This window comes from Acyrthosiphon pisum, chromosome A3 (genome assembly GCF_005508785.2).
Source record: "Acyrthosiphon pisum isolate AL4f chromosome A3, pea_aphid_22Mar2018_4r6ur, whole genome shotgun sequence".
NCBI classification, from domain to species: Eukaryota; Metazoa; Arthropoda; class Insecta; order Hemiptera; family Aphididae; genus Acyrthosiphon; species Acyrthosiphon pisum.
In genome coordinates this window covers 39,747,952-39,770,589 of record NC_042496.1, presented here as the reverse complement: position 1 = coordinate 39,770,589, position 22,638 = coordinate 39,747,952, and the positions used below count along the sequence as shown (strand labels likewise).

Sequence of the window (22,638 nt, the reverse complement as noted above, 5' to 3'; positions counted from 1 at the left end):
CGACTATTGGTTTCCGTAAAATCGAAAACTCGGAGAATGTGTAATTCCGTAATTCCGCCTTCTATACGTGGCTTGCATACCTCACGGAAACGTTGAAAATGTTTTTTTTGCTATTTGACGTCGGTTTTACCAGTTTTATAGTACTGTTCTGTCGTCATGGCCCGCGGGGTCGTCGGAAGGAAACCTCATCCATCGTCTACCCGCGTCCAAATATCCTGGCAATACCGCGCGCTAGATTAGAGCCTAACCTGCTCAGTGCTTACAATGTCCACTCTGCCGAAAACGATGGAATGAAAGGAAAGTGAGGCTGGTGTCGTTGTGCACTTGTAGTAACCGTCGTAGCGGAGAATCTGGAGCTGTATATTATTGTAGTATCGTTATTTATGTTGTTACGGTTCCCCGACAGGACGCGCTCGCGTTGTGTAACGAATTTACGTTTTCTTTTACTCGGAAATTGACAAACACGATTATTGTTGTCTCCGTCTAACGTCTCATTGTCGCCTCAGCGTTGTGTTGTGATTTGATGGTTGACGAAGACGACGAAGATGATGATGGTATCTTCGGTTAGGCGTGGTAGTATTTTATTGTACACAACGGTTTCGGGGTTGTACACCGAGATCATCATATCACGGCAGTATTATAAAATATATAATTTATTATGCGCTCCGACCGCGACGAGCCAACCATTTTGTGGATGGTATTTATGCGGCGCGTACCGCTTTTAAAATAGGCACAATTGATATTAGGCAATAGGCACACGTAATATATAACACTGCAGCTCAGTACTCTCTATAAATATAAATTGTAAAATTATGTGTATTTCACGTACAATATAGAAGCCAAACTCATTCTGTTTTTTTTTCGTTTTTAATAGATTTAATTATATGCCCAAAGGCCTCAGCCCTCGGGGGCTATTATATATCAATTCGGGAAGCCGACAAAACGACCGCCATACTACTCTTTCCGCGTGTAATTGGGGTGGAATTTTCCGACGTTATTCTTCCGTATAAAAATACGTATATGTATATATATGTATTTTTTTTTCAGTATTTATTGACGATACGAAGGTTTTTTTTATCATTCGCTCCCCGCTGCAGTCAACGTTACTTTTTTTGATTACTTTTCCTCCTCCGACTCGATTTATTTCTTTTATTATAATATATAGGCAGGTAATATTTATTATCATGCGTTGTATTTTCAGTTCGAGCCGCTAATTATGTTTCTGAATTTCTTTCACAACCGTATAACTGATATCGACGACTATACACGCACGCGTATTAGGTATATACATCATTCCGCCGTGGTATTGAAACGCCTTCCCTTCACTGTCAACAATAATATGTGCGTTATATGATCTCAATAGAAAACCGTTTCCTTGGCGTTGTATGTTTTCGACAAACCTGCGAAGACAAGTAATACGTTTTTTTCAGTCCTAGTGCCTATACGCATAAAATTTGATCGGTATTTTTTCATTCTTAGTGAAAACGATCAAATAATAATATTATAATATATAGTACAATAAACGAGTTTCTATTTCTTTATTTTTTTTCTCCCGAACATTTTATTACCTATGTTATACTATTTATCACAATATAATATTATTATACCTACGATATTATACCTAATATTAGTTACCTCTGTTGTATGTGTATCAAACTACCAATCGTCGTATCGCGCCAAGATAACCATCCTGTACCATCAAATATATACATTATACATCAACTTTCGAGCGGTTCTCGACCGTGCACGACACTGCGTGGTATAGAACTGTTAATTTCAGGTGATATACCTGAATACTACGCGCGTGCCGGCATACTGCTGTTGTCGTGAATAATGATAATAAACAACACGTAGCTGGTCGTGGCATTCGGTGGGAGGTCATAATATTGTTATTATTATTATTATACATATACATAATCATGTGCGCAATGGTGATGGCAGGCTAGCGATTGTTGCGCTCTCGCATCGGGTAATCGGAAATAGCATAATATTTAATAACAACGATGATGATAATAATAATAACACGACGTCGACGTACGACGATGATGAAGAAAATATTATTATAAAAAATCGCGTGCTGCGAATAATGTATTAATTTTTTGACGGAGCACGCACGCGTAATATTATGGCGTACGCGTTTTCGTCCGGTGATGCAGATTATACAATATATTTTTCATTCTGTTATACGATCGTGAATAGATCACTGTTCACGATCGTACGATACCTGTCATATCGATTTATATCGAATGTATTTTAACCGATTATGTTTTCCGCAGGAGCGCCCGACCCGACGGCAGGTCCGAGCGCGGACGACGAGCACACTTGGCACTTGGACGAGGAACAGGTGTGCGAACAGGTCCGATCATATCTGACGCACGGTAGCTATTACAATGCCAACAAGCAGCTCAACTCGCTTTTCGCCAAGGTGCGCGAGATGCTCCGGGCTCAGGACTCAAACGGCGCCCGGATGTTGACGCTCATCACCGAACAGTTCCTGTGCGACCCACGGCTGGCACTGTGGAAGTCCCAGGGTACGCCGATCACGGACAAGTGCCGACAGCTGTGGGACCAGCTAGGTGCCCTGTGGGTGTGCATCGTGCTCAACCCGCACTGCACGGCCATCGACAAGGGCCAATGGAAGACGCTGCTGGATAAGTGGACGCACGTCGACATATGCCCGCCCGAGGACCCCGATATGCTAGCACTGCCGCCCGCCTTCAACGATGTGAGTATACCTGTAGTACAGCAATATTACAATGGTCCGGTGGGTGCACGTCTACGGTGGGGGAAAGAGTCCTCCCTAGTGCCCCGCCCCACACCTCTAAAGTTTGCAAATTAAAGTCTCACAGAAGATATCGTTACCAAAATAAACAATAAAGTTATATGGGCTTATATCGACTAATAATAGACAAAAAAATATAGGCAGGTATCTACTTTCAAACTTACTGGCATATCGGTGTCTAGGTATAATACTACAGCAACGATACGCGTATTTTAACATAATAATTGTATTAATGTTATTAAGTTCCCGTTTTTGTGCGGCCTTTCATTGAAGCCTGACATGGCAAAACATGAAATGATAATCGTAATACTATTCTATTTGAGGGTAACTTGATTGCGTGTGTTGAAAACTAGAATAACCACGAACGCAAAATATTATACAATTTATATTAAATATTAATACATACATTAATTAGGGTACCTAGTTATATTAAACCTATAAACCTACTCTAATATACTTAAATAGTATATATATATTATATATATATATCTATGACTATATTAAGTACGCTGTTCAAGGGATTACTTAGTCACGGAAGTCATGTAAAATCAGGGATTTTATTGATTTTATTTAGTCAGGGAAGTTATATAAAATCAGGGAGCTTGTTGATTTTTCTGGAATAAATAACAATAAATTATTTTGGTGTTTACCAAAAATCAGAACTTGAAAAAGTTTGAATGTTAATTTTTTATAATATATTAAATCGCTTTACAAACCAATACCTACCTAATTAAACCTAAAATAAAATATATTCCTGATTTTATCGAATTTCCGAGGGAGCTAGAAAACATCTCTATGGGTAATGCAGTTCTTAATCACCCCAAAATAGTCTACAAATGTACATTCCATTGATTCGTATATTTTCGATGTTGATCACTTATCGATTTATTATATCGTTTCAGAGAAATCACCATCAGCCGCCCGAGAATGGTTCGGACGATGACGTGGACAATGTCAACTATAGGCCTTCATCTCGGTCTAGCAGGTCCAGCCCGAGGTACAGGAGCAGTTATCCGAGCACGAGCCAGCGAATCAACCGGACAATATTTCACAGGTATGTGAACAGACAACTTACTGTGGTCGCACACTTTTTTAATGACAGATATACATTTTAACTATTATATGTAATATAATTTATAGGATGGAACATATATTATCAGTTACATATTTATATATTATTAGTTATTTGTGTGTTGTTAATTTGTAATTCTTCTTAAAAAAAATTGTATTTAGTATTTACTCAGGCATCACTTACACTTGACAAAATACCAAAACTATATGAATGATCTCAAATTTGTAATTTCCAAATATAATTTTGTTTAATAACCCCTTTTTTTTATAATCATAAACAATATTATCTATTCGAGTATAAAATGCAATAATCTTAAGGAATACAAAATATTCTTCATTTTAAAATTCAAACCATGCTATAAAATATTTCAACTGTGACTTAACCCGACGTGTTTTGTTTTTTCGCAGAGCTTTGGATGCGGTGAGCATGTCCTGGGATAACATACATCTGAAGAACGTACTGTCCAGCGACACATACAGTAGTCACATACCGGACAGCACGCAATCGGGCAGCTTCAACTCGCTAGGACAGCCGCTGTGGCACGAGGCGCTGGCCACTTGCGCGTCTCGCGTAGACGCGCTCCGGTCGCACGGACATCACGCGGCCGCGCTCAGATTGGCCGTGTGCGTGGTGCGCACGATGAAGCAGCAGCAATTGGATGCTCAGCGTCGGTGGCAGGAGAGCCAGAAACCACCTCCACCGCGGTGTCCGTCCCGACACTCGAACCCGCCGACCCGGTGCTACGAGCTCCGTCCCGCGCAGTCGTGCTCTTACGACACTTACTCGCAAACGCGCCCGTGCTCGTCCCGCTGTGTGTCGTGTCCGATGGTCGGTGGCGGTGGCGGCGGTTACGATCGTCTGTCCGCTTCGTCGTCCGGTGGCGGTCCGTCGTCGTCTTCGTCGTCGGCCGCCGCCGCTGTGTCGTCCTCGTCGTCCGCTTGCAGCCTTTCCCGGTGCGGTTACAATGACTCGCGGTCCGGTTACCCCGGTGGTGGTGGCGCGGGCTGTTCCAGTTACCGGTGCACTGCGTTCGCGGACGCTCCACGTCCCAATCTGTGCACTGCACCTAGGTGCAACAGCTATTGCACCTACTACGACAATCATCCACCGCCGCGCACGCCGGGTGGCCCAATGTCCGGTGGCGGTGGTGGCGGCTTAGGCAGCGGAAACATGGGCGGTGGCGGCTCTTCTGGGTACCGGTACCCGGAGCGGACGAACAGCCGGAACGGCGGAAGCAGTTCCCGGGGCAGCGTTGGTGGTGGCTCCAACCAACAGACCGCCGTGCTGCACAACAGCTGGACCGAAGGATGGGTCGGCCACCCGATGGACCCGATCGGCTGTCTGTTCGACACACTGACTGATGCATCTATAGTTCCTGATCCAAATGTGCCTCATTCGCCGTCGTCATTTTTTGGTACGTACCTTACCTACCTGGTATAATATTATGTGTATTCGTGCGGCAGATTTTTTTAGACTTCCACAGGAGTAATTCGCCAATGTGTTTGTAGATAAATTTGTGATTTACGTTTGTTTGTAGATATAAAAAAGATACCTCGACTTGTCTTTTTTCATTCCATTTTTTACTGAACACTTATAAATTTAGAGATTTTATAGTAGTGGCGGCTGATCTATAATTTTCAAATGACCAAATATGTTCCATCGAGTTCAATTTTATTGAAAATAATCATTCTACTTTTGAAATATTTGCATCATTCACATGTGTAAAATATATTAACTTCAGCTGCTTTTAAAGAAAACCGATATCAAATGAAATAATTTAAAGTTAACCGAAAAACCTGTAAGTCATATGATAATCCTCCGACTAGACTTACAACTTACAATACCTACTCATCTATTGCTGTATACTGATTTATCATATATTGTTTTTTGTTAATTGTTAATAAGCATTATTTAGTATTATCTTTAAATATTGGTTCTATAATGTACCTATACAAATGCATTTATCCGTGAATTATAATAAATAATTATATATAATATGTACTAGCTGTAGCTAATCATTTGTGATTTTTTTTCGCACAGACGCCAACGCATCTGAAGAGGGCATCCTGCGACCCACTCCTCGCCTCACCCACATACCCGTTGTTGGTTCGCAGGACCGCTCCGAAACGTACCTGTCGCTTGCGGTCGAAGTCGCCCTCATCGGCCTCGGCCAACAGCGCAATATGCCTCCCGGACTTTACGCTCAGGTAAGTTTTCAAGTTTCTCTTACATTGACCCATGGCAGTACTGCTGCTGGTCGTAGGTATGTGACCGGTTTTTAATTTTCCGAATTCGGCCGAGTAGTCGGTCAACCAATTATGTTCACTATATTACAATTATTTCGTTAGAAATAAAATATAAAAATATTTCGCGTCAACTCTTGGCTCGGTCGCCGTGTAGATATATAATTTAACTATTAATGCTTGCTGGGCGCAGTATGTTCACATTTTAATAACTAATGTAGACTATTTATTAAAATTGATTGCGCAGTATAAATTGTAGAGTTAACAGCAGCATGTTGTAGAGAATAATTTTTTTATGACTGTGGCGACATTTATCACACAATGTCTGCTCCGAGCAAATTCTGATTCCTGGCAACCGATATACATGTAACGCACGCCAACCCTGTTATTACTGCTGCGCGTATGTCATGATTATTTTAGATGTATGTACGGTATCAGTCGTGCAGGCATTCGTCCCTTTATTACGTTAAAAATAACTTGATTTATTTTTTTTAACCTTGTTATTTATATTTATCGGACCGGTGTTTAGGTAACGATAATGTTACTCGCAAATGTATACAGGGATAATCACCAAGCATACTTACCCCCTTTTATTCTTTAATAATGTTTATTCAGAATCTGATTTTTTGGATTTTTAAACATACTTAAACACAATTTTTTAAATTCCCAAGAATTTTAGTACTACTTAAGAAGTATGTAAACCTCTGTTTTTCAAATTAGAACCATCATGAACATTTTGACGTATCAGAATCAAACTTCTTACGAGTATAGTTTTTGAGTTAATCTTAGTTAATAAATTAAACTTATTTTATTTTGTGTACTAAGAATAATAGATCCATGATATTGGTTTTGGAAGATGTTGGGTTTATGATAATCTGAACATTTTAGTGACTAATATTAATCTATCAACATTAATAACTTTTATATTAATAAATTATATTATAAATATTAAATACTAGATTCAATATCACATCTATTTTATATTCTAGGACTATATTGTCCTTAATACAACATTTTTAAAAACTAATAAACTGCGTTCAAATTTTGAATTAGGTAGATACATCAAAATGTTCAAAAAAACTATTCATTAAATAATTTACAGCAGTACAAAAAAAAATCATGGATTTTAAAAGATGGCCTTTGAGTATATTTAAAAATGTCAAAAATCAAAATTTGAAAAAGTTCTTTATTAAAGGAAAAATTGTGGATGGGCATGCTTGGTGAATCATCCTGTATAATATGTATAATCCATGTACATGTGTGGTTTGAATCGCACGCGTAATAGCATATATTATTTGCAGTTTTTATATATTTAATTACCCACTATATGTGTATACCCGAAAGCAAACATAAAAATTTAAATATATTTTAAACCGTTCGAGTCGCTTAATTACGCGCTATACGCACACAATGTATATTATAATATGCTGTTCGTGTTTGTCCAATTTGCCTAACGTAATTATTTCCGTCGTGTTTTTATTAATATTTTTTATGCTGAGCATATATATTTCACGTACCCATATACCTAATATGCTAAATTGCCGAATCGAAATTCGTATACCTATTTGCGGTAGAAAATAATGATCACAATAATAACAAGTGTTACGTTTGCAGGAATTATTAATATCATATGTTATAATATAAATATTATGTCCAGTGTGTGTGTGAGCGCGTGTGTATTTTTGTTGCCATGAATATTGTATGACCGACATAGGTTAAAATTTATCGAAGGGGTACGTGTGTGCTGGAATACCATATTATAATAGTATACTATTTTACGTGGATATTTACGCAGGTAGGCCCGCATTTATTTTCCTCTTCTTTGTAACTTTTATCCTATAGAATTCGAAACGGAATAAAATATTACATATCCAACCACGTAGAAAATATGTCAAGACTCGATGCACATAATATATTATATTATTATATATATTATGTTTAATGTAAAATAATAATATGTATATGAGTAAAAAGGCTCGAGCCAGTCCTGCAACCATCCGTGTATAGCACAAATAATACGCGATTATATGCGCGCTGGTCGATTTCTTTTCATAGTTTTTCATATCCCATTTAGTATACTATTATTATTATTCATTTTCACAGCATGTGGGGGATCTACTCGTACGGATTTTCGCCAGTCCCTTACAAAACGTGTGCCAGTGCTGCAGTCCTATACTCCGAACAATATGAAAAATATGTACGGTCGCGCGCGTGTGTATAACACTGTACACATTATAATATATTATTGTCATTATCGTATTGTCAACGGTGCGTATGGGTCTAGTGGTATACACTCTCTCGGGGGCCTTTATTATATTATATATACGACGCACGCTGCAGTAATGGACGAATATCATTTTTTTTTCGTGAGATTTCTTATATAGATTATCAAAGTATAATCGAGCCTTGGCGGCGGCGACGTCTGTCTACGTATTTTATACTGCGAAAAACCTGCAACTAAACTCGGACAAACATATATAGGTGTAATGCACATTATATGCAGGGCGTGTACTCTGCAGCCCTTATGCTCACTCGCCGGCCCGCCCGCTGTCTCAAATACAATAAATAATAATTTATAATGTGCATTCCTCTACAAGTCTCCCGCAGACCTGCAACCGGAAAAAATTTTAAGACGCGTTATTACAACTATATTCCAATATGAATATGGTTGATGGACATTTTTTTTTTGTATTTTAAGTTAAGGGTAGGTACGTACTATAAAATCTACGGTGGTACTCTACCGCATTAGATATAAAGATGATTTTCCACGACCCTTTTTTATTTCAAAATTTATTATCAATCGCATTAAATAATATTTTTGACAAATTTTATATCGGGGACAGTCGACGTGCGCGGTGAGATACAAAATAATAATATACACCTACTCGTCTGTTATGTCATAATTAATTTTTGTGCGCGCGCTTGTACATTCTAACCTACATTCTAATATTCGGAACCGGCCGATCGGGTGGACAGACGACGGACACGATTTCGGATATATAATATACGTAGCTTACTGTGTATACGTAATACGGCATTCCTGGCAATATAGAAGTTCACTGTGTCGAAACGGCGGTCAGCACCGCGCCAGCTCGCCCATGAACAGGTTTCAAAGTTCACGGCCCTAGGCCGGTTTTACGGGTGATATATATTATGGTTTCGTTATGAGGTCAACAATATTTGCCTGGACTGTACGTTTGTTGCTTGATTAATATTATCTGCACGTATAAACTTGTGTGTGTGTTTGCGCGTTCGCATGTATTATGAGTCGCATTGCGCAACGAACGTAACGCGTGTACCTAGGTATATGTTGGTCGCGTTTAGACGCACGACCGTTTAAGAGTGCTAGATTATTATTATTTTGAAAATCGGTGAAAGTTATTATAATATAAAGTTACTATATTATCATTTGGATAAAGGTCACATTGGATTTTGGTCTTTTACACGACTTCTCGGTGTATGTACAAAGCAACGCGTAGTCTCCTAATTCCTATTCACACACACACACACACACACACTCACACGTGACGTCTCCAGCTATATACTTATAGCGAATAAATGGAAGTCAACCCGTTATCGCCGTCGCGTGTAGTTAACCTGTTTTTCCGCAACCACTCACAACCCGTCAAACGCCTAAAAAAATAATGCCCATTAATTCGCGGTAATAACATTTTCGTACCTGTAGGTTATACACTAAAATATTATATGGTATACTACCAACGACCACGACACCAACACCTGTCTCCACTCCTCGTTCACACATAAAATTCATCGGGAAATGTGTTTTTACGTGGCGTGTATTATATTATTGTTTGTGAGTATTGTTGTTGGAGAGTCACCTTAAATCCATTTCAAATTATAAAAAAAATTATAATAAAAAAACTTTTCAATCAATTCTCATACCCTCGCGATAGGTTTGCTTCGAAGTCGTCCTTTTCCAATAACGACGCTTCATAATTTATTAATGACAATCGCCAAAAGAAAAAAAAATACATTCATTTTAATATAATATAAAAGGGTGAAGTTTTTAATAATACAGTTGAATACGAAATTCATAATTAAATGTTTTACGTGTGCGCAGACAATAAATCCAGGTCACAGCAATCTCCATACATAATTATGATTTATTTATCATTTTCTATTTAAAAGTTTGGTGCGTATGAAAATTAATTTTCAAACATTAACATTAATATTTATTATTATGGGATTGTACTTTTGTTTCTCGAAATGAAAAAGAAACACCATCGTGGTAGACGTAATTAAAAAAAATAGCTTCTTTTAAAAAACGACCTATATGCATATTTTAGGGGTGAGGGCTGCGCCGTTATTTACGAATCAAAAAATAATGAGGTCGCTAGCTTATATAATAGTCGTATCGAGAAAACCATTTCGCTTGTGAAACTTAAAATTAAACCAACTCTAATTTATATCCCGCGTTAGCTATTTAATATATAGCTAGGTATACAGCTAGATAGGTATAATGTGTGTCCAACCTTGAGTATTATTTATTACCTACTTATATAGGAGTAGTTATTAAACTATTAGATGCAAAACGTACAATTATTTTGTTTCAAATCGTATGGTATAATACAAAGGTGGTTTTATTTAATTTTTTTTCATACAAGTAGGTATCTCGTCCGCTTGTTTATTCGCTAACAATTAAATTCGTGTATTATATTATGTACGCATGATATATACATTATAAAGTGTACATTAATTGGGCTAAATTATATGGATATGTGTGCAAATACCACGGACTGTTTTACATACATATATATTATACGTGGGTGTGTGTGTGTGTTAGAGAGAGAGAGATATTAATATATAATATTATTTATACTAGCTTTAAAATCCGACTTCGCTCGGGAAAAAATGAACAAACATAAAATACGGCGCTATATTGGTGTATATCTCGGTTCTAGTGTACCTACCTCAGTTCACGGTCAAATAATCATTGGTGTACCTTCGCTTTGTGAAATATTTCAACCGATATAGGCAATCCGCTTGTGGCTGATGATTGGATATACCTCTTGGTATATTTTCAAACTACTCTGTAAAGTTTTTGGATATCTCTAAGAACAATCACTAAAACTTTCATCAAAACCAGTGGTCTTTTGAGTCTATAAGCTATAAACATAAGGGCATTGCCTTTTGTTGTACTTTTGAATAACAAACAATAAATTAAATATTATTTCTTTCATTTAAAATACATCTTATAGCAACTCGTGACGGGTCACAGATTTTTTATACCAATTAAACATTTTTTTTTTCGAATGGCGGTCGTATGTGATAAATGTTAACAAAGAATTATTCGATTTGGGGTAAGCAAAAACGGAATTCATGCGTGAGCCACCCTATAGCAACTGAAAGAGGTTGCTTCTTCTAGTCTTGAGGAATATATTGATTATAATATAATTATGTTTATTGAAATCCGATTTAAACATTTCAGAAATCGGTTTGGTATAGTTTCTGAGATTGGCGGTTAGCAAAAAACTCATTTCTCATACATTATATAAAATATATAATACATAGGTAGTAAATAGTGGAAAATTATCTAAATTAAAAAAAAAGTGACTTGAATTATGATTAAATGCACGTGATCGTTTGTAAGGTATAATAAGGCGAATAAATAATAATGACTCGTTCTCGGAGGTGAGGGGGGGGGGGGAATATCGAGCGTATAGGTATAAATTATGTCGATGTCAATAAACCAGTGCAAAGATGGGGGGGTGAGACGAAAAATCATTGTAAAAGACTTAAAGACGAATATGTCCAGGGGCTGCAGAGGATTTGTTGCGTCTGTGGTGGGCAGTGGCGATGGGGTAGCATTTTTGGTTTACAATAACTGTAGACTCCATTGGAAAACCGAATAAATACCAATTCTACACCGGATGCTCATTGTCGTGAAATAAAAACTTTATTCGTATTCAACGTCGTGTAAGATGTGCGTACAACGTGTTGGATTCATATTGTTGTACGCGACGCGCGACGTTTGAATCAATCATTTCTTTGTAAACGTATTATTATATATTTTAAAATTTTTCCCCACCGGTTTAGAAGTATTGTGCTGCACTTCGTCTGGTGGCCAGCAAGTTTAAACGATGCCTTTTGAATCTATGTGATAAATGTACACGGAGTTGACTTAAAAACCGGTGTGAAAAAAATGCGAATAAAGATTATTCATACATTTATAAATAATTTATTATACTCGTCAACGACGTCTAAACCAAAAATGTACACACACACGCATATACCTACATACGTTATACTTGCGCAAATAATAATGGTATTTTCGTGTAGTTGGTGTGTGTTTGTAAAACGTAAACGAAATAAAGTGACAAATAAAATAATTGAAATACCAGCAAGACCGACTAATAACGTACACAGCCGCTATAAAATGTATACCTTTGTTTATAAAATATCTACTATAGTTTTGTATTACATAATTTCTCATTTTACTGATTGAATATATTTTGAATAGGAGAAAGCGTGCAAACAAGAAGACAGACTGATAGCCAAACTACAAGAGTTGGACATGGACACGAACCTGGTGGGCGTTTTGCGCCGACAAGCCATCGTCCTCCTAGACGGCGGTCCGACCAGTGGACTAGGCCTAGGCGTGCACAGAGACAGTATACCCATGCACACGTTCGCCCGTTTCTTGTTCGTCGCCCTTCTGGACTACTACCCGGATCTGGCGTACGAAGTCGGCTTGCGGGCCATGAGGTGAGTGTATACACATTTGTTCATGGTTATTCTGAACGGTTTATATACTGCGGGGCTGGTATACCACTTGTGGCTTGTGGTTATCAATGTGATGATGTGTCCATTCTCTGACCACTCAAATACTCAATAAAGTATAATATATACATTATACACGGTCATCGTAATTTCGCATTACAAAGCATGACACGAGAACTTTTAACGCAGTTGTGTGCACCAATTTTGAAACGCTAGAGATCTCGACAACCTTGCAGTATATACATTATACAATATACGCATAGTTTTAGTCAGGCGAGCGAGGGGTGGTCGTATAAAGGCCGCACACATTAAATTAGTAAAGGTCCCCTACGAAAACGTACGACCGTGTTGACGTCATCGTCTTTAAAACATAATACATTATTGTTATAATATAAATATTAAATAATATATTTATATAATATTGTTACCAACCTAACCGGGTATAAAATGTGTCCGTACAGATTACCGATCCTGGAAGACCACGAAGACTCGGACAATCCGAACGGTAACCCTTCGTCCGTCATGCTGAACCGCTATCCACGTTGGTTCACACTGGGTCACATCGAAACGCAACAATGCACGTTGGCGTCCACCATGCTGAGCGCTGCCAAAGGTATGTTTGCCTAAGCTTAAGCAGTCGTTATACTCTTGATTTTTCCGTTTACTATTCAATATTAATAACTATTATTTGCTGTTATGTCTCCCCCGCCAGGTGAACTACTTCGACTGAGAACCGTACTGGAATCTGCACAACGACACATACACAGTTCGTCTCATCTCTTCAAATTAGCCCAAGATGCGTTTCGTTTCGCGACACCCGAAAACGGGCCCAGACATCCTCCGTTGTTGACCGTCGCCTTCGAACTCGGATTACAAGTGCGTATAATCACCGGTCGAGTATATTTTTAGAAAAACGTTTCCGCGTGTGAATGATCGATTTCAACGGGTTGTGTTTTCAGTTTCATTTGGCTATAAGCGTATTTGAATAATATACTTCTATTACCCGCACAGTGCCACAGTATACGGTATATTATAAAAATATCTATGTACGGTGTGGCGTGGCAGAAATCGCATAATAATAATATACTGATAATAACGTTCGTTTTTATTCTATAACGTGTGATTTTTTTGTGGTTTCCAAAGGTAATGCGCATCACGCTGGCCTCGTTGAACTGGCGAAGACGCGAAATGGTCCGGTGGTTGGTGACGTGTGCCACAGAAGTCGGCATGGATGCTCTCACCTCCGTTATGCAAAATTGGTTTCAATTATTCACGCCCACCGAAGCCACAGGTACGTCAGAATATAATATGACATGATCGGTTTGAACGCCGTGACATTCAGCGGGCACATATACATAATAATATATTATACTCGTTTATTGTGTATATGGATGCGCTTATAATGCGATATGTGTTCGTTGTTGCTGACTATACGCGTTTTTGTGTTTACAGGACCAGTCGCCACGACCATAATGTCTCACAGTACAATGCTCCGATTAAACCTATCATTTGAACATCAAGAAAAACTGTCGAGCTACGCACGTACATTGGCACTCCAATGCGCGTCCAAAGTAAGGATCCTATACATTATATTATTATGTGCGCTAAGATTTTCAGACTACTGCATAATCGTATATTTTATAATTTTCAAGGAGTTCATTTTAACTTTTCTAATCGCTTTAAGTTATTAGGTACCTAATTTAAATTAAATTCATACGTCTAATCAAAAAAATTACAAGTTGATTTTGAATTCAGTTCTGAATCTAAATAATAAAATCCAAATAATCAAATTAGATTACCTACCTTTTTAATTATTTAATTTGTATAATTTTAATTTACGTCGACAAATTTGTCATCACTGTTCGCTGTAAAATATAGGATATAAATTAATTTTAATTAAATCTTGCGAAAAATCCACTGTACCTATATAATTTAATATTTATAATTTCACATCCTAAAATATCCACAATATTACTGTCCGTGTTTTATTTATTTATTGTGATTATTACCATTATTACAGGACCCTCCGAACTGCGCACTAAACGCTCTGACTTTGTGTGAAAACGACGCGACTGCATTCGAATCAGCTTACCAGATAGTATTGGACGCCGCGGCGCACATCATGACCTCATCTCAGCTTTTTACGATCGCCCGCTACATGGAACACCGCGGATACCCGAACCGCGCATACAAACTCGCTATGCTCGCAATGAAGAACGTTCATCTGGCGTACAATCAGGTTGGTTTTCACAGAAGATAGAGCTTTTAAAAAGAAGATAATCCACCGCCTAGACCCGGTGAAATCATATAAGTAGCTCTCGATTTTTGGACATTATTATTCGCCTATTATACGAGCGTTAGGATTCTAATAAGCGTCATATATTATGTAGCATCGACTGGTCGTGCTAATCGATATCCAGTCGTAAGTGACTATACGTGTCCACGTACGATATCCATATTAGTGCTTTAGACTCAAATAGTGTGACTTAAATTTATTTAAAAATCAGTTTTAGAACGAAACGTAAAACGCGCGTACACCACTTCCAGTTTTTAATTATATACCTATAATAATAATTAATAACATATTGCGACGACCGACTCTTTTTTCAGGACACTCATCCAGCCATTAACGACATACACTGGGCCTGCGCTCTCAGTCACTCTCTGGGCAAAAATGAATTGGCCACCATGATACCGTTGTTGGTGAAGAACGTGCAGTGCGCCACCGTGCTGTCAGACATATTACGTAGATGTTCGATGACGCCACCTGGAATGACTTGTGCTCACGCACTGCCTCCACCTGACACCAGTAAGCACCTAAAAAGCTGGTTTTTTTTTTGTAGTACTTATTTGATCTTTCAGTACATTTTTACACATTTTAACGCACCTCCGACATGACATCAAACGATCCCACATGAACAACTTTGTCGTGTAACATCATTAATTATTATAATATAATATTTGCACTCCTATATAGGTAATATATAGCTATAATGATAACTTTAAACTTACAGTATATTCCCGTATTAAATGCACTCAAACTAGACCATTTTTAATCAATAGAATAGATGGATAGATCAATTTTTCAAAACTGAATGAAACTAACACGTATTTTAGCTAAACGTTTTTCCGGCCTGCTCCTACAATAGATTTACCAATTTAAATAACTCATTTAAAATACTAGGTACCTATATCGTATGTTAAATTGTGAATTAAAATTTTCAATAGGTACCTTAATGTTTTAAGTGTTTTTATGTCTATATATTTATTCTAATTTTTTAATGAATAATTCAGTTAAAATATCTTTAAAATGAATAATGATCACAATAACTACTTGACAAAAGGCCAGTTGTCAGCCATTTTTCTTCAGATGTATCTGTTTATTATGCTTGGAGTTCAATTTAAACAACCATTATACATTTATTTATTTTGAATAGAATTCGTTTAACAATTTTGACTATACTTGATATCGATTTAAAAATGTTCGTTGAACCATTGTATTACTATGAATAAAAAAAGTTAAGCCAAAAGACAAAAATGTAATCAATTTACAATATTATCAATTGGTACAATATTCAAATTCAAGGCTTTAACGGACTCTGGACAAATTCAGATAATTCCCACGGGTTCTTTTTTGTTTTGTTGAGTGTGATCCTTGAAATCTCTTAGTTTAAATGTTCAGTTGTGTTCTGTGTACAGCAATACAAATATATTCTAATGATTTAATTATACATCCAGTACAATTTTTATTTCTTATACTGATTAATATTTCTGTAATCATGTCGTACAAAGCATAATAAATCAATTTAATTAAGATTTATTGAATACTATACCTATATAGTATACCTATACCAGATACCTTTAAACTTGGCGCAAGAAAGTGGTTAGGATTAACATTTGAATAAACAATTATAAATTCAAAAATCAATTCCGAACAGAGGTCGTTTAAAACAGCGCTTGCTCATATAATGACCTTTCCAAAGTATCCATTTATATACTCGATTTCCGACCTTTAAAGGTGCAGACACACTCCATTTTACGAACGAAATTTAGGTGCAGACACTCCATATTTACAATCAAAATTTAGGTGCACCCTACTAAGGCGGAAATCCATTAAAATGTCATGCCAACATAGTTTTAACGAAGTTTTAGTAACATTCAGTGGCCATTAAGCTCCACCTACTCTACCTACCAGCGATATTTTTTAGATTTTTCTCAAATACCTAAATCCACCGTGACGTGTACATTATTAAATTACATAATTGCGTTTTCTACACCTGAATGATAAATCTTAATCGGTGTATGCTCTCTGTCTACAGGCAAACACCACCATCACCATCATCACCACCATCATCATCACCACCACCGGAATAACGGTGGCGGCGGCGGTGGCGGATCGTCGCGGTGCGGCATGATGAAGGGCTTGTCGTACGAACGGGCCCCGCTCCGGATCCTGCTTGAGGCGGCCGTCGCTGCGTACGTCAACACTACGCACTCGCGGCTCACGCACATATCGCCGCGGCACTACGCCGACTTCATCGAGTTCCTGGGCAAGGCGCGCGACACGTTCATGTTGGCGCATGACGGGCACGCGCAGTTCGCGCAGCTGCTCGACAACATGAAGCTGGCGTACAAGGGGAAGAAGAAGCTCATGTTCCTCGTCAAAGAGCGGTTCGGGTGACTAGGGCACGGCGCGGTGACGACGCCCTTCCGCAGATGATATCGTCGTTGCCGTGCTCGCGCAATCGCGCGCATTTCGTTGTGGTGTGGGCGGCGGGTACGTCGTCGTCGATTGCGAAGTGGTGTGTTGTTGTTGCTGTTGTTGTTTTGTTGTTGTTGTTTTTGTCGTATTCTCATAATGATATGACGTGTTATTACTATTTCTCATATACTCCGCACAATCCGCGAGACCGCACGACGACGACGATGACGACGACCCTCCTGGTTCGATTGTACTAATTATTACACACGGACCGCTGCCTCGTCCAAACACCTATACATTATGAAAAGTCGGACGAAACACGAGCGCCGCGCTCCAAAAAAACGGTTAGAGGAGGAAAAAAAGTCATCATCGGTGAAGTTACCTACTAAAAAAAAAAAAAAAAATTAATAAAAAAAATATAAAGCTACCATCACCAACCAAACAACACTACGCTACACTACACCATAATTATTATATACAAACTGTGACGGCGTAATATGTTTACTTCTCGTGTGTATTATTATAATTATTTCTTTATTCCGTCGTTTGTTGGTTTGCCAAACCGTCAACACATATTATGGTTGACCCACCCTCCCGCCAACATTCAACCCTCATCTGACTTCCCGCATATCGTACCGATATATGGGTCTCACAATAATGGATATTTATTTCCACCATATTATACCATAATATACCGAAATATAATAATAATACACTCTGCAGTTAAATGATTACCGTGCAGTGACAAATCTCCATGACTATAATTTATTATTATGTATTTGTACTGAGGGGATGTCGGTACGCTGTAGTTTATTATGACTATCACTGGAACGAAACCAAGTAGAAGATCACGCACTTAGTTTCGGACAATCTATTGATTTTTATAATATATACATATATATATACATATTTTTTGTATCTATTTATTTCTGTAACTGTTGACTGTGATTGGATCAAACGAACTTGAGCAATATCATTTAAGTTTTTATTATTTTTATTTTGTAATAACAACTTTTATGTATAATGTTGGTTTGTTTGGCACTTTTATAAATTCCTAGCAATTTTAGTCTCGCATACTTATCTCTATGTTTATTTATATTTTAATCGACAAATATATAAGTTCCAACGATATCATTTGCCATTAAAACTTGTTTTGTTTATTTAAATACCGAGAAACTACATGCGTTATAGAAACAAGGACCTACATTTTCTCAAGCTTCGAATACAATAATAAATAAATGTACATTCTTGTATAAGTTTTATTTAAAATTAAATTTATTATTATTTTACTTTTTACATTTGCATTTACAATTTACAGTTAAGTATGCATATTAAGTGTATGTTACCCATGTATTTGTGCAATCAGAATCTATTACTTTTTTTGTTATTTTTTTGTTTTCAAAATTATTTTTGTGTGTTTTTTATTCAGTTTGTGATTTTACAAATTATACTGAACCAACACTAGAATATTATATTTTTTAAATATATGAAATATCCTAAGTCTTAGATTTAACAGTTGTAGTTACAAAATAAAAATAAATTCTCATCTCTGAGATCATTAAACAATGATGAATTGGTCCCGAATGTTCTACAAAGCAATATGATATTTTTTAATTAAAAAAAAAATGATTTTTATTTTTATTTATTTTGTAACTTAAGACTGTTGTGTTGTATTTTTTTGAAGCTTTAAATATTTTGAATTTGTTTATAATATTTTAAAGTTTTTAACTATTATAGGAGTGTTTTTTTCCGTAAATAGTCCACTAAGTTATTTTTTCTTTTATTATTATTATTATTATTATTATTATTATTTATAAATCATAGGCTACTTATTAGGTATAAAAATACATTTTTTTTAACAATGTGTAATTAAAATGATAAAATATGTAAAATAATGTATAGGATTTTAGTATGTAAGCATCATATTATGAATACTTGTGTATATTTTTAAGACCAAGTATTTAATAATATATTTTAGTTTTAAAATAAATAAATTATCAAAAGGTAAGAAAAAAAATAAAAAAAAAATAAAATCAATTGTACAAAAATAGGTTACCTAATAATTTTAGGCCTAATTTTGTATTGGAAAAATCGACTTATTGTTTCTATTTTGTAACTTATGTTATTTTAAATGTATATATATTTATATACATATATAATATTATATATATGTATGTATTAAAATATTAATTTTAATATAAATTTATATTTTTTTGGTTTTGCTCAATTAGAAAAGAAATTAATCTACCATAGGTTATATAATATCATTTATATTTAATCTATGGATTGATTGAAAAATGTTACAATTACGCATATAACTATAATAATATATGCGTTTCGTTATATGAATTACGATATATCATTGTATTGATGAAATAAATTAACTTCCAATCATTACACTAAATGAACTATGCCCACCTATACATAAAATATTATTTTTTAAGATAGTTGTTGCTATGGTACCCATATTAATATATACAATACTAATTTATGAAAAATCAATAAATAGTTTAAGTAAATCATAGCGTTAGTTGTAAGATATTGTGTATTACCTATTTAAAGGAGAAGAAAAAAAAATTATGATATTTTTATGACTGATGTATGTTTTAGGTACTTTAGTAGAAAAAGTACCTAAATAATTTTAAATATATTATAATATTATGGTAAATACCTATATAAATACAAATATTAATATATATATATATTTTTTTTTTACTAAAAAGAATTGTATTTTATGACCCATTATCAATTAGGTACCATAGCTAATGTAATTGCGCTTTAAAAATGTATTAAACCAGAATGGTGTTCACCCATCCCATTATTTCAGTGACTTAGTTTTTAATTTTGTAGCAACTCAATATTGTATTGTATTTGATATATTTTATGATTACAATAATTAAGTCTGTATACAAACATATTCATTATATTTTTTTTTCATTTCTACATAATAATTATTATTATTAAGATCTCAGTTTACAATTATGAAAATGCTACAAGCGGATGGATTCTCTTTTTCCTTATTCTTTATTATCATTATTATAATTATTTTTTTTTTTTTTTTGTGAAATAATCCTGTGTATCTATTTTAGTTTTAGGTGAAAGTAAAATATAAAATGAAAATAAAAACAAATATAAAATGTGTATCAATTATAAAAGTGTTATTCTATTTTACAAAATGTATACAACCTATTAAATCAAATTCCAGTCCAAATATTTTGTAGAAAAGACAAATATTACTTTAATACTTTTGATGACTAATAGTATTGGTCTTTCATAATATTAATCAATTTGCAGACAAACTGTATGGTGTGTTATTAGGTACAAAATGGCAAACATGTATATCAAAATATTATATAAAGTGAATGAAATTGGTGATTTTTAATGTCAACTGTCATCAGAATAATAATGTAATACAAATATAAAAATTTTAGTAGATATAACATGACTGGTGTGCACGGTCCGATACATTGTCGACGAAAATGTTGGTAAATATCCTTTGAAGTTTACCACTACTCAGCAGCCGGACTGGTAAAAATATTTGTCGCCGACAATATTTTAAAAACATACTCATAAGTTGTGATTTTAATATTATTAATATATTTTAATAGTAGGTAAACCACTCAAAAATAACTGGTTCAATCTGTTAGGTAACCAAAGTATAGATTCCAAACCTTCCTCGAATCGTCAAAATCGGTTGAGTATATTTTGGTTTTGTAAGCATCACCAATAAACTTTAAGTTATATAATATTATATAAAAGCTGTCACTCGTGGCTTTTATTCTTTAAACTCTCATGACCCATCCGGGATTTCTAACCTTAATATGTGTGCAAAATTTAGAAAGTGGAAAACATTTAAATAATGGACATCAAATCAAGGTATTGAAACTGCATTAACGGCATTTATAAATGTTTTCATTTATGTTTTCTTATGCTGGTATACCTAGGTTGTAATTAATTGTTGTGTGTCATAATATTACATCAATAATTAATTGTCAATTAATTTGAGCGAAAAGAATACAACTGCAATTAATTTATATGTATTAAATATTATTTAAACTGTGTTACAGCCTCATAATATTATAATATCAGTAGATTACAAAATTCAAAAAATTTAATTTTTTTAAATGATTGTGGTAGCGTTAAAGTGATAACTGATAAACATGAATCAAAGTCTGAATTTTCATAAGTCTTGATCAGTCTTAGAACGCACTTTAATAATATTTGCCATAGAAAAAATGTACCTATATTTGCCTATACGACACGCCGTGTTACACAATTTTTAGTGTGGGGTGAGTAGTCGAGAAGTGGGAGAGGGATCCAGAACCGACTAAACCATTCTACAATAACGTCAATCAAAGTATATTATATTATAAAGGTTAGGTAAGTACTTCGCAATATTATTATTATGTGTATAATTTATTGTTCGCATTAATTTATTAATCATTAAGTACATGAGACATATTACATTAGCTTTTTGTAAAAATGCTCGTCAGTGTTATTGATCGTTTTATATTAAAATTAACATAATAATGATAAAAATAGTAATACAATAATAATATTAATAGTGTTGATATACCTACCCATGTACATTATTTTTTTGTTAATGAAATTATAAGCTATTTTGAAAACTCACTCACTCACTGGATTTTTGATCAGGAAAATTACATGCCGTAGTTTAAATCGAAATCGTAAGATATAAATAGGTACTCACTACAAATTATACTAGTTTTTCTGTTTTTGAATCGCGTTTTTAATACTATGGTTTCCAATATTCATAACACGAGTGAAATTCAGTGGCGTATACAAAGGAGGTGTTTACGGGTTATGACCATACATAATACATAATGGACATATCCGACATTTGACTCCAAACCACATGCCTAAAGAGCACCAAGTAAAATAAAATGGTAAATGTATGCTATAACTTGGTTACCTAACTATTAGTGATAGTACCCATCGATAACACGTTCAGTGTTACCTGTTATATTATTATTATTATTGTAAAATTGTAATATTATTTGTATTAATGGTCAAATAAAAAAATAAAAAATATTTTTGGTATCAGATGTTTTTATATTGATAGGTACCACTATAATGA

At 35.3% G+C, this 22,638-nt stretch overlaps 1 protein-coding gene across 1 annotated transcript in view; it reads left to right on the top strand.

Annotated features, from left to right (window-relative positions):
- LOC100164670 (zinc finger SWIM domain-containing protein 5) overlaps positions 1 to 20,690 on the top strand; it is a 62,642-nt gene extending 41,952 nt beyond the window's left edge. Inside the window, exons 5-16 of the mRNA XM_001952573.5 lie at positions 2,277 to 2,725; positions 3,685 to 3,836; positions 4,262 to 5,268; positions 5,895 to 6,061; positions 12,579 to 12,823; positions 13,300 to 13,451; positions 13,551 to 13,714; positions 13,982 to 14,129; positions 14,291 to 14,409; positions 14,859 to 15,077; positions 15,449 to 15,647; positions 17,158 to 20,690. Coding sequence (XP_001952608.2) covers positions 2,277 to 2,725; positions 3,685 to 3,836; positions 4,262 to 5,268; positions 5,895 to 6,061; positions 12,579 to 12,823; positions 13,300 to 13,451; positions 13,551 to 13,714; positions 13,982 to 14,129; positions 14,291 to 14,409; positions 14,859 to 15,077; positions 15,449 to 15,647; positions 17,158 to 17,519 — 3,383 coding nt within the window. The 3' untranslated portion in view covers positions 17,520 to 20,690. The remainder of the gene's footprint in view (positions 1 to 2,276; positions 2,726 to 3,684; positions 3,837 to 4,261; positions 5,269 to 5,894; positions 6,062 to 12,578; positions 12,824 to 13,299; positions 13,452 to 13,550; positions 13,715 to 13,981; positions 14,130 to 14,290; positions 14,410 to 14,858; positions 15,078 to 15,448; positions 15,648 to 17,157) is intronic.
- Positions 20,691 to 22,638: the final 1,948 nt, after the last annotated feature.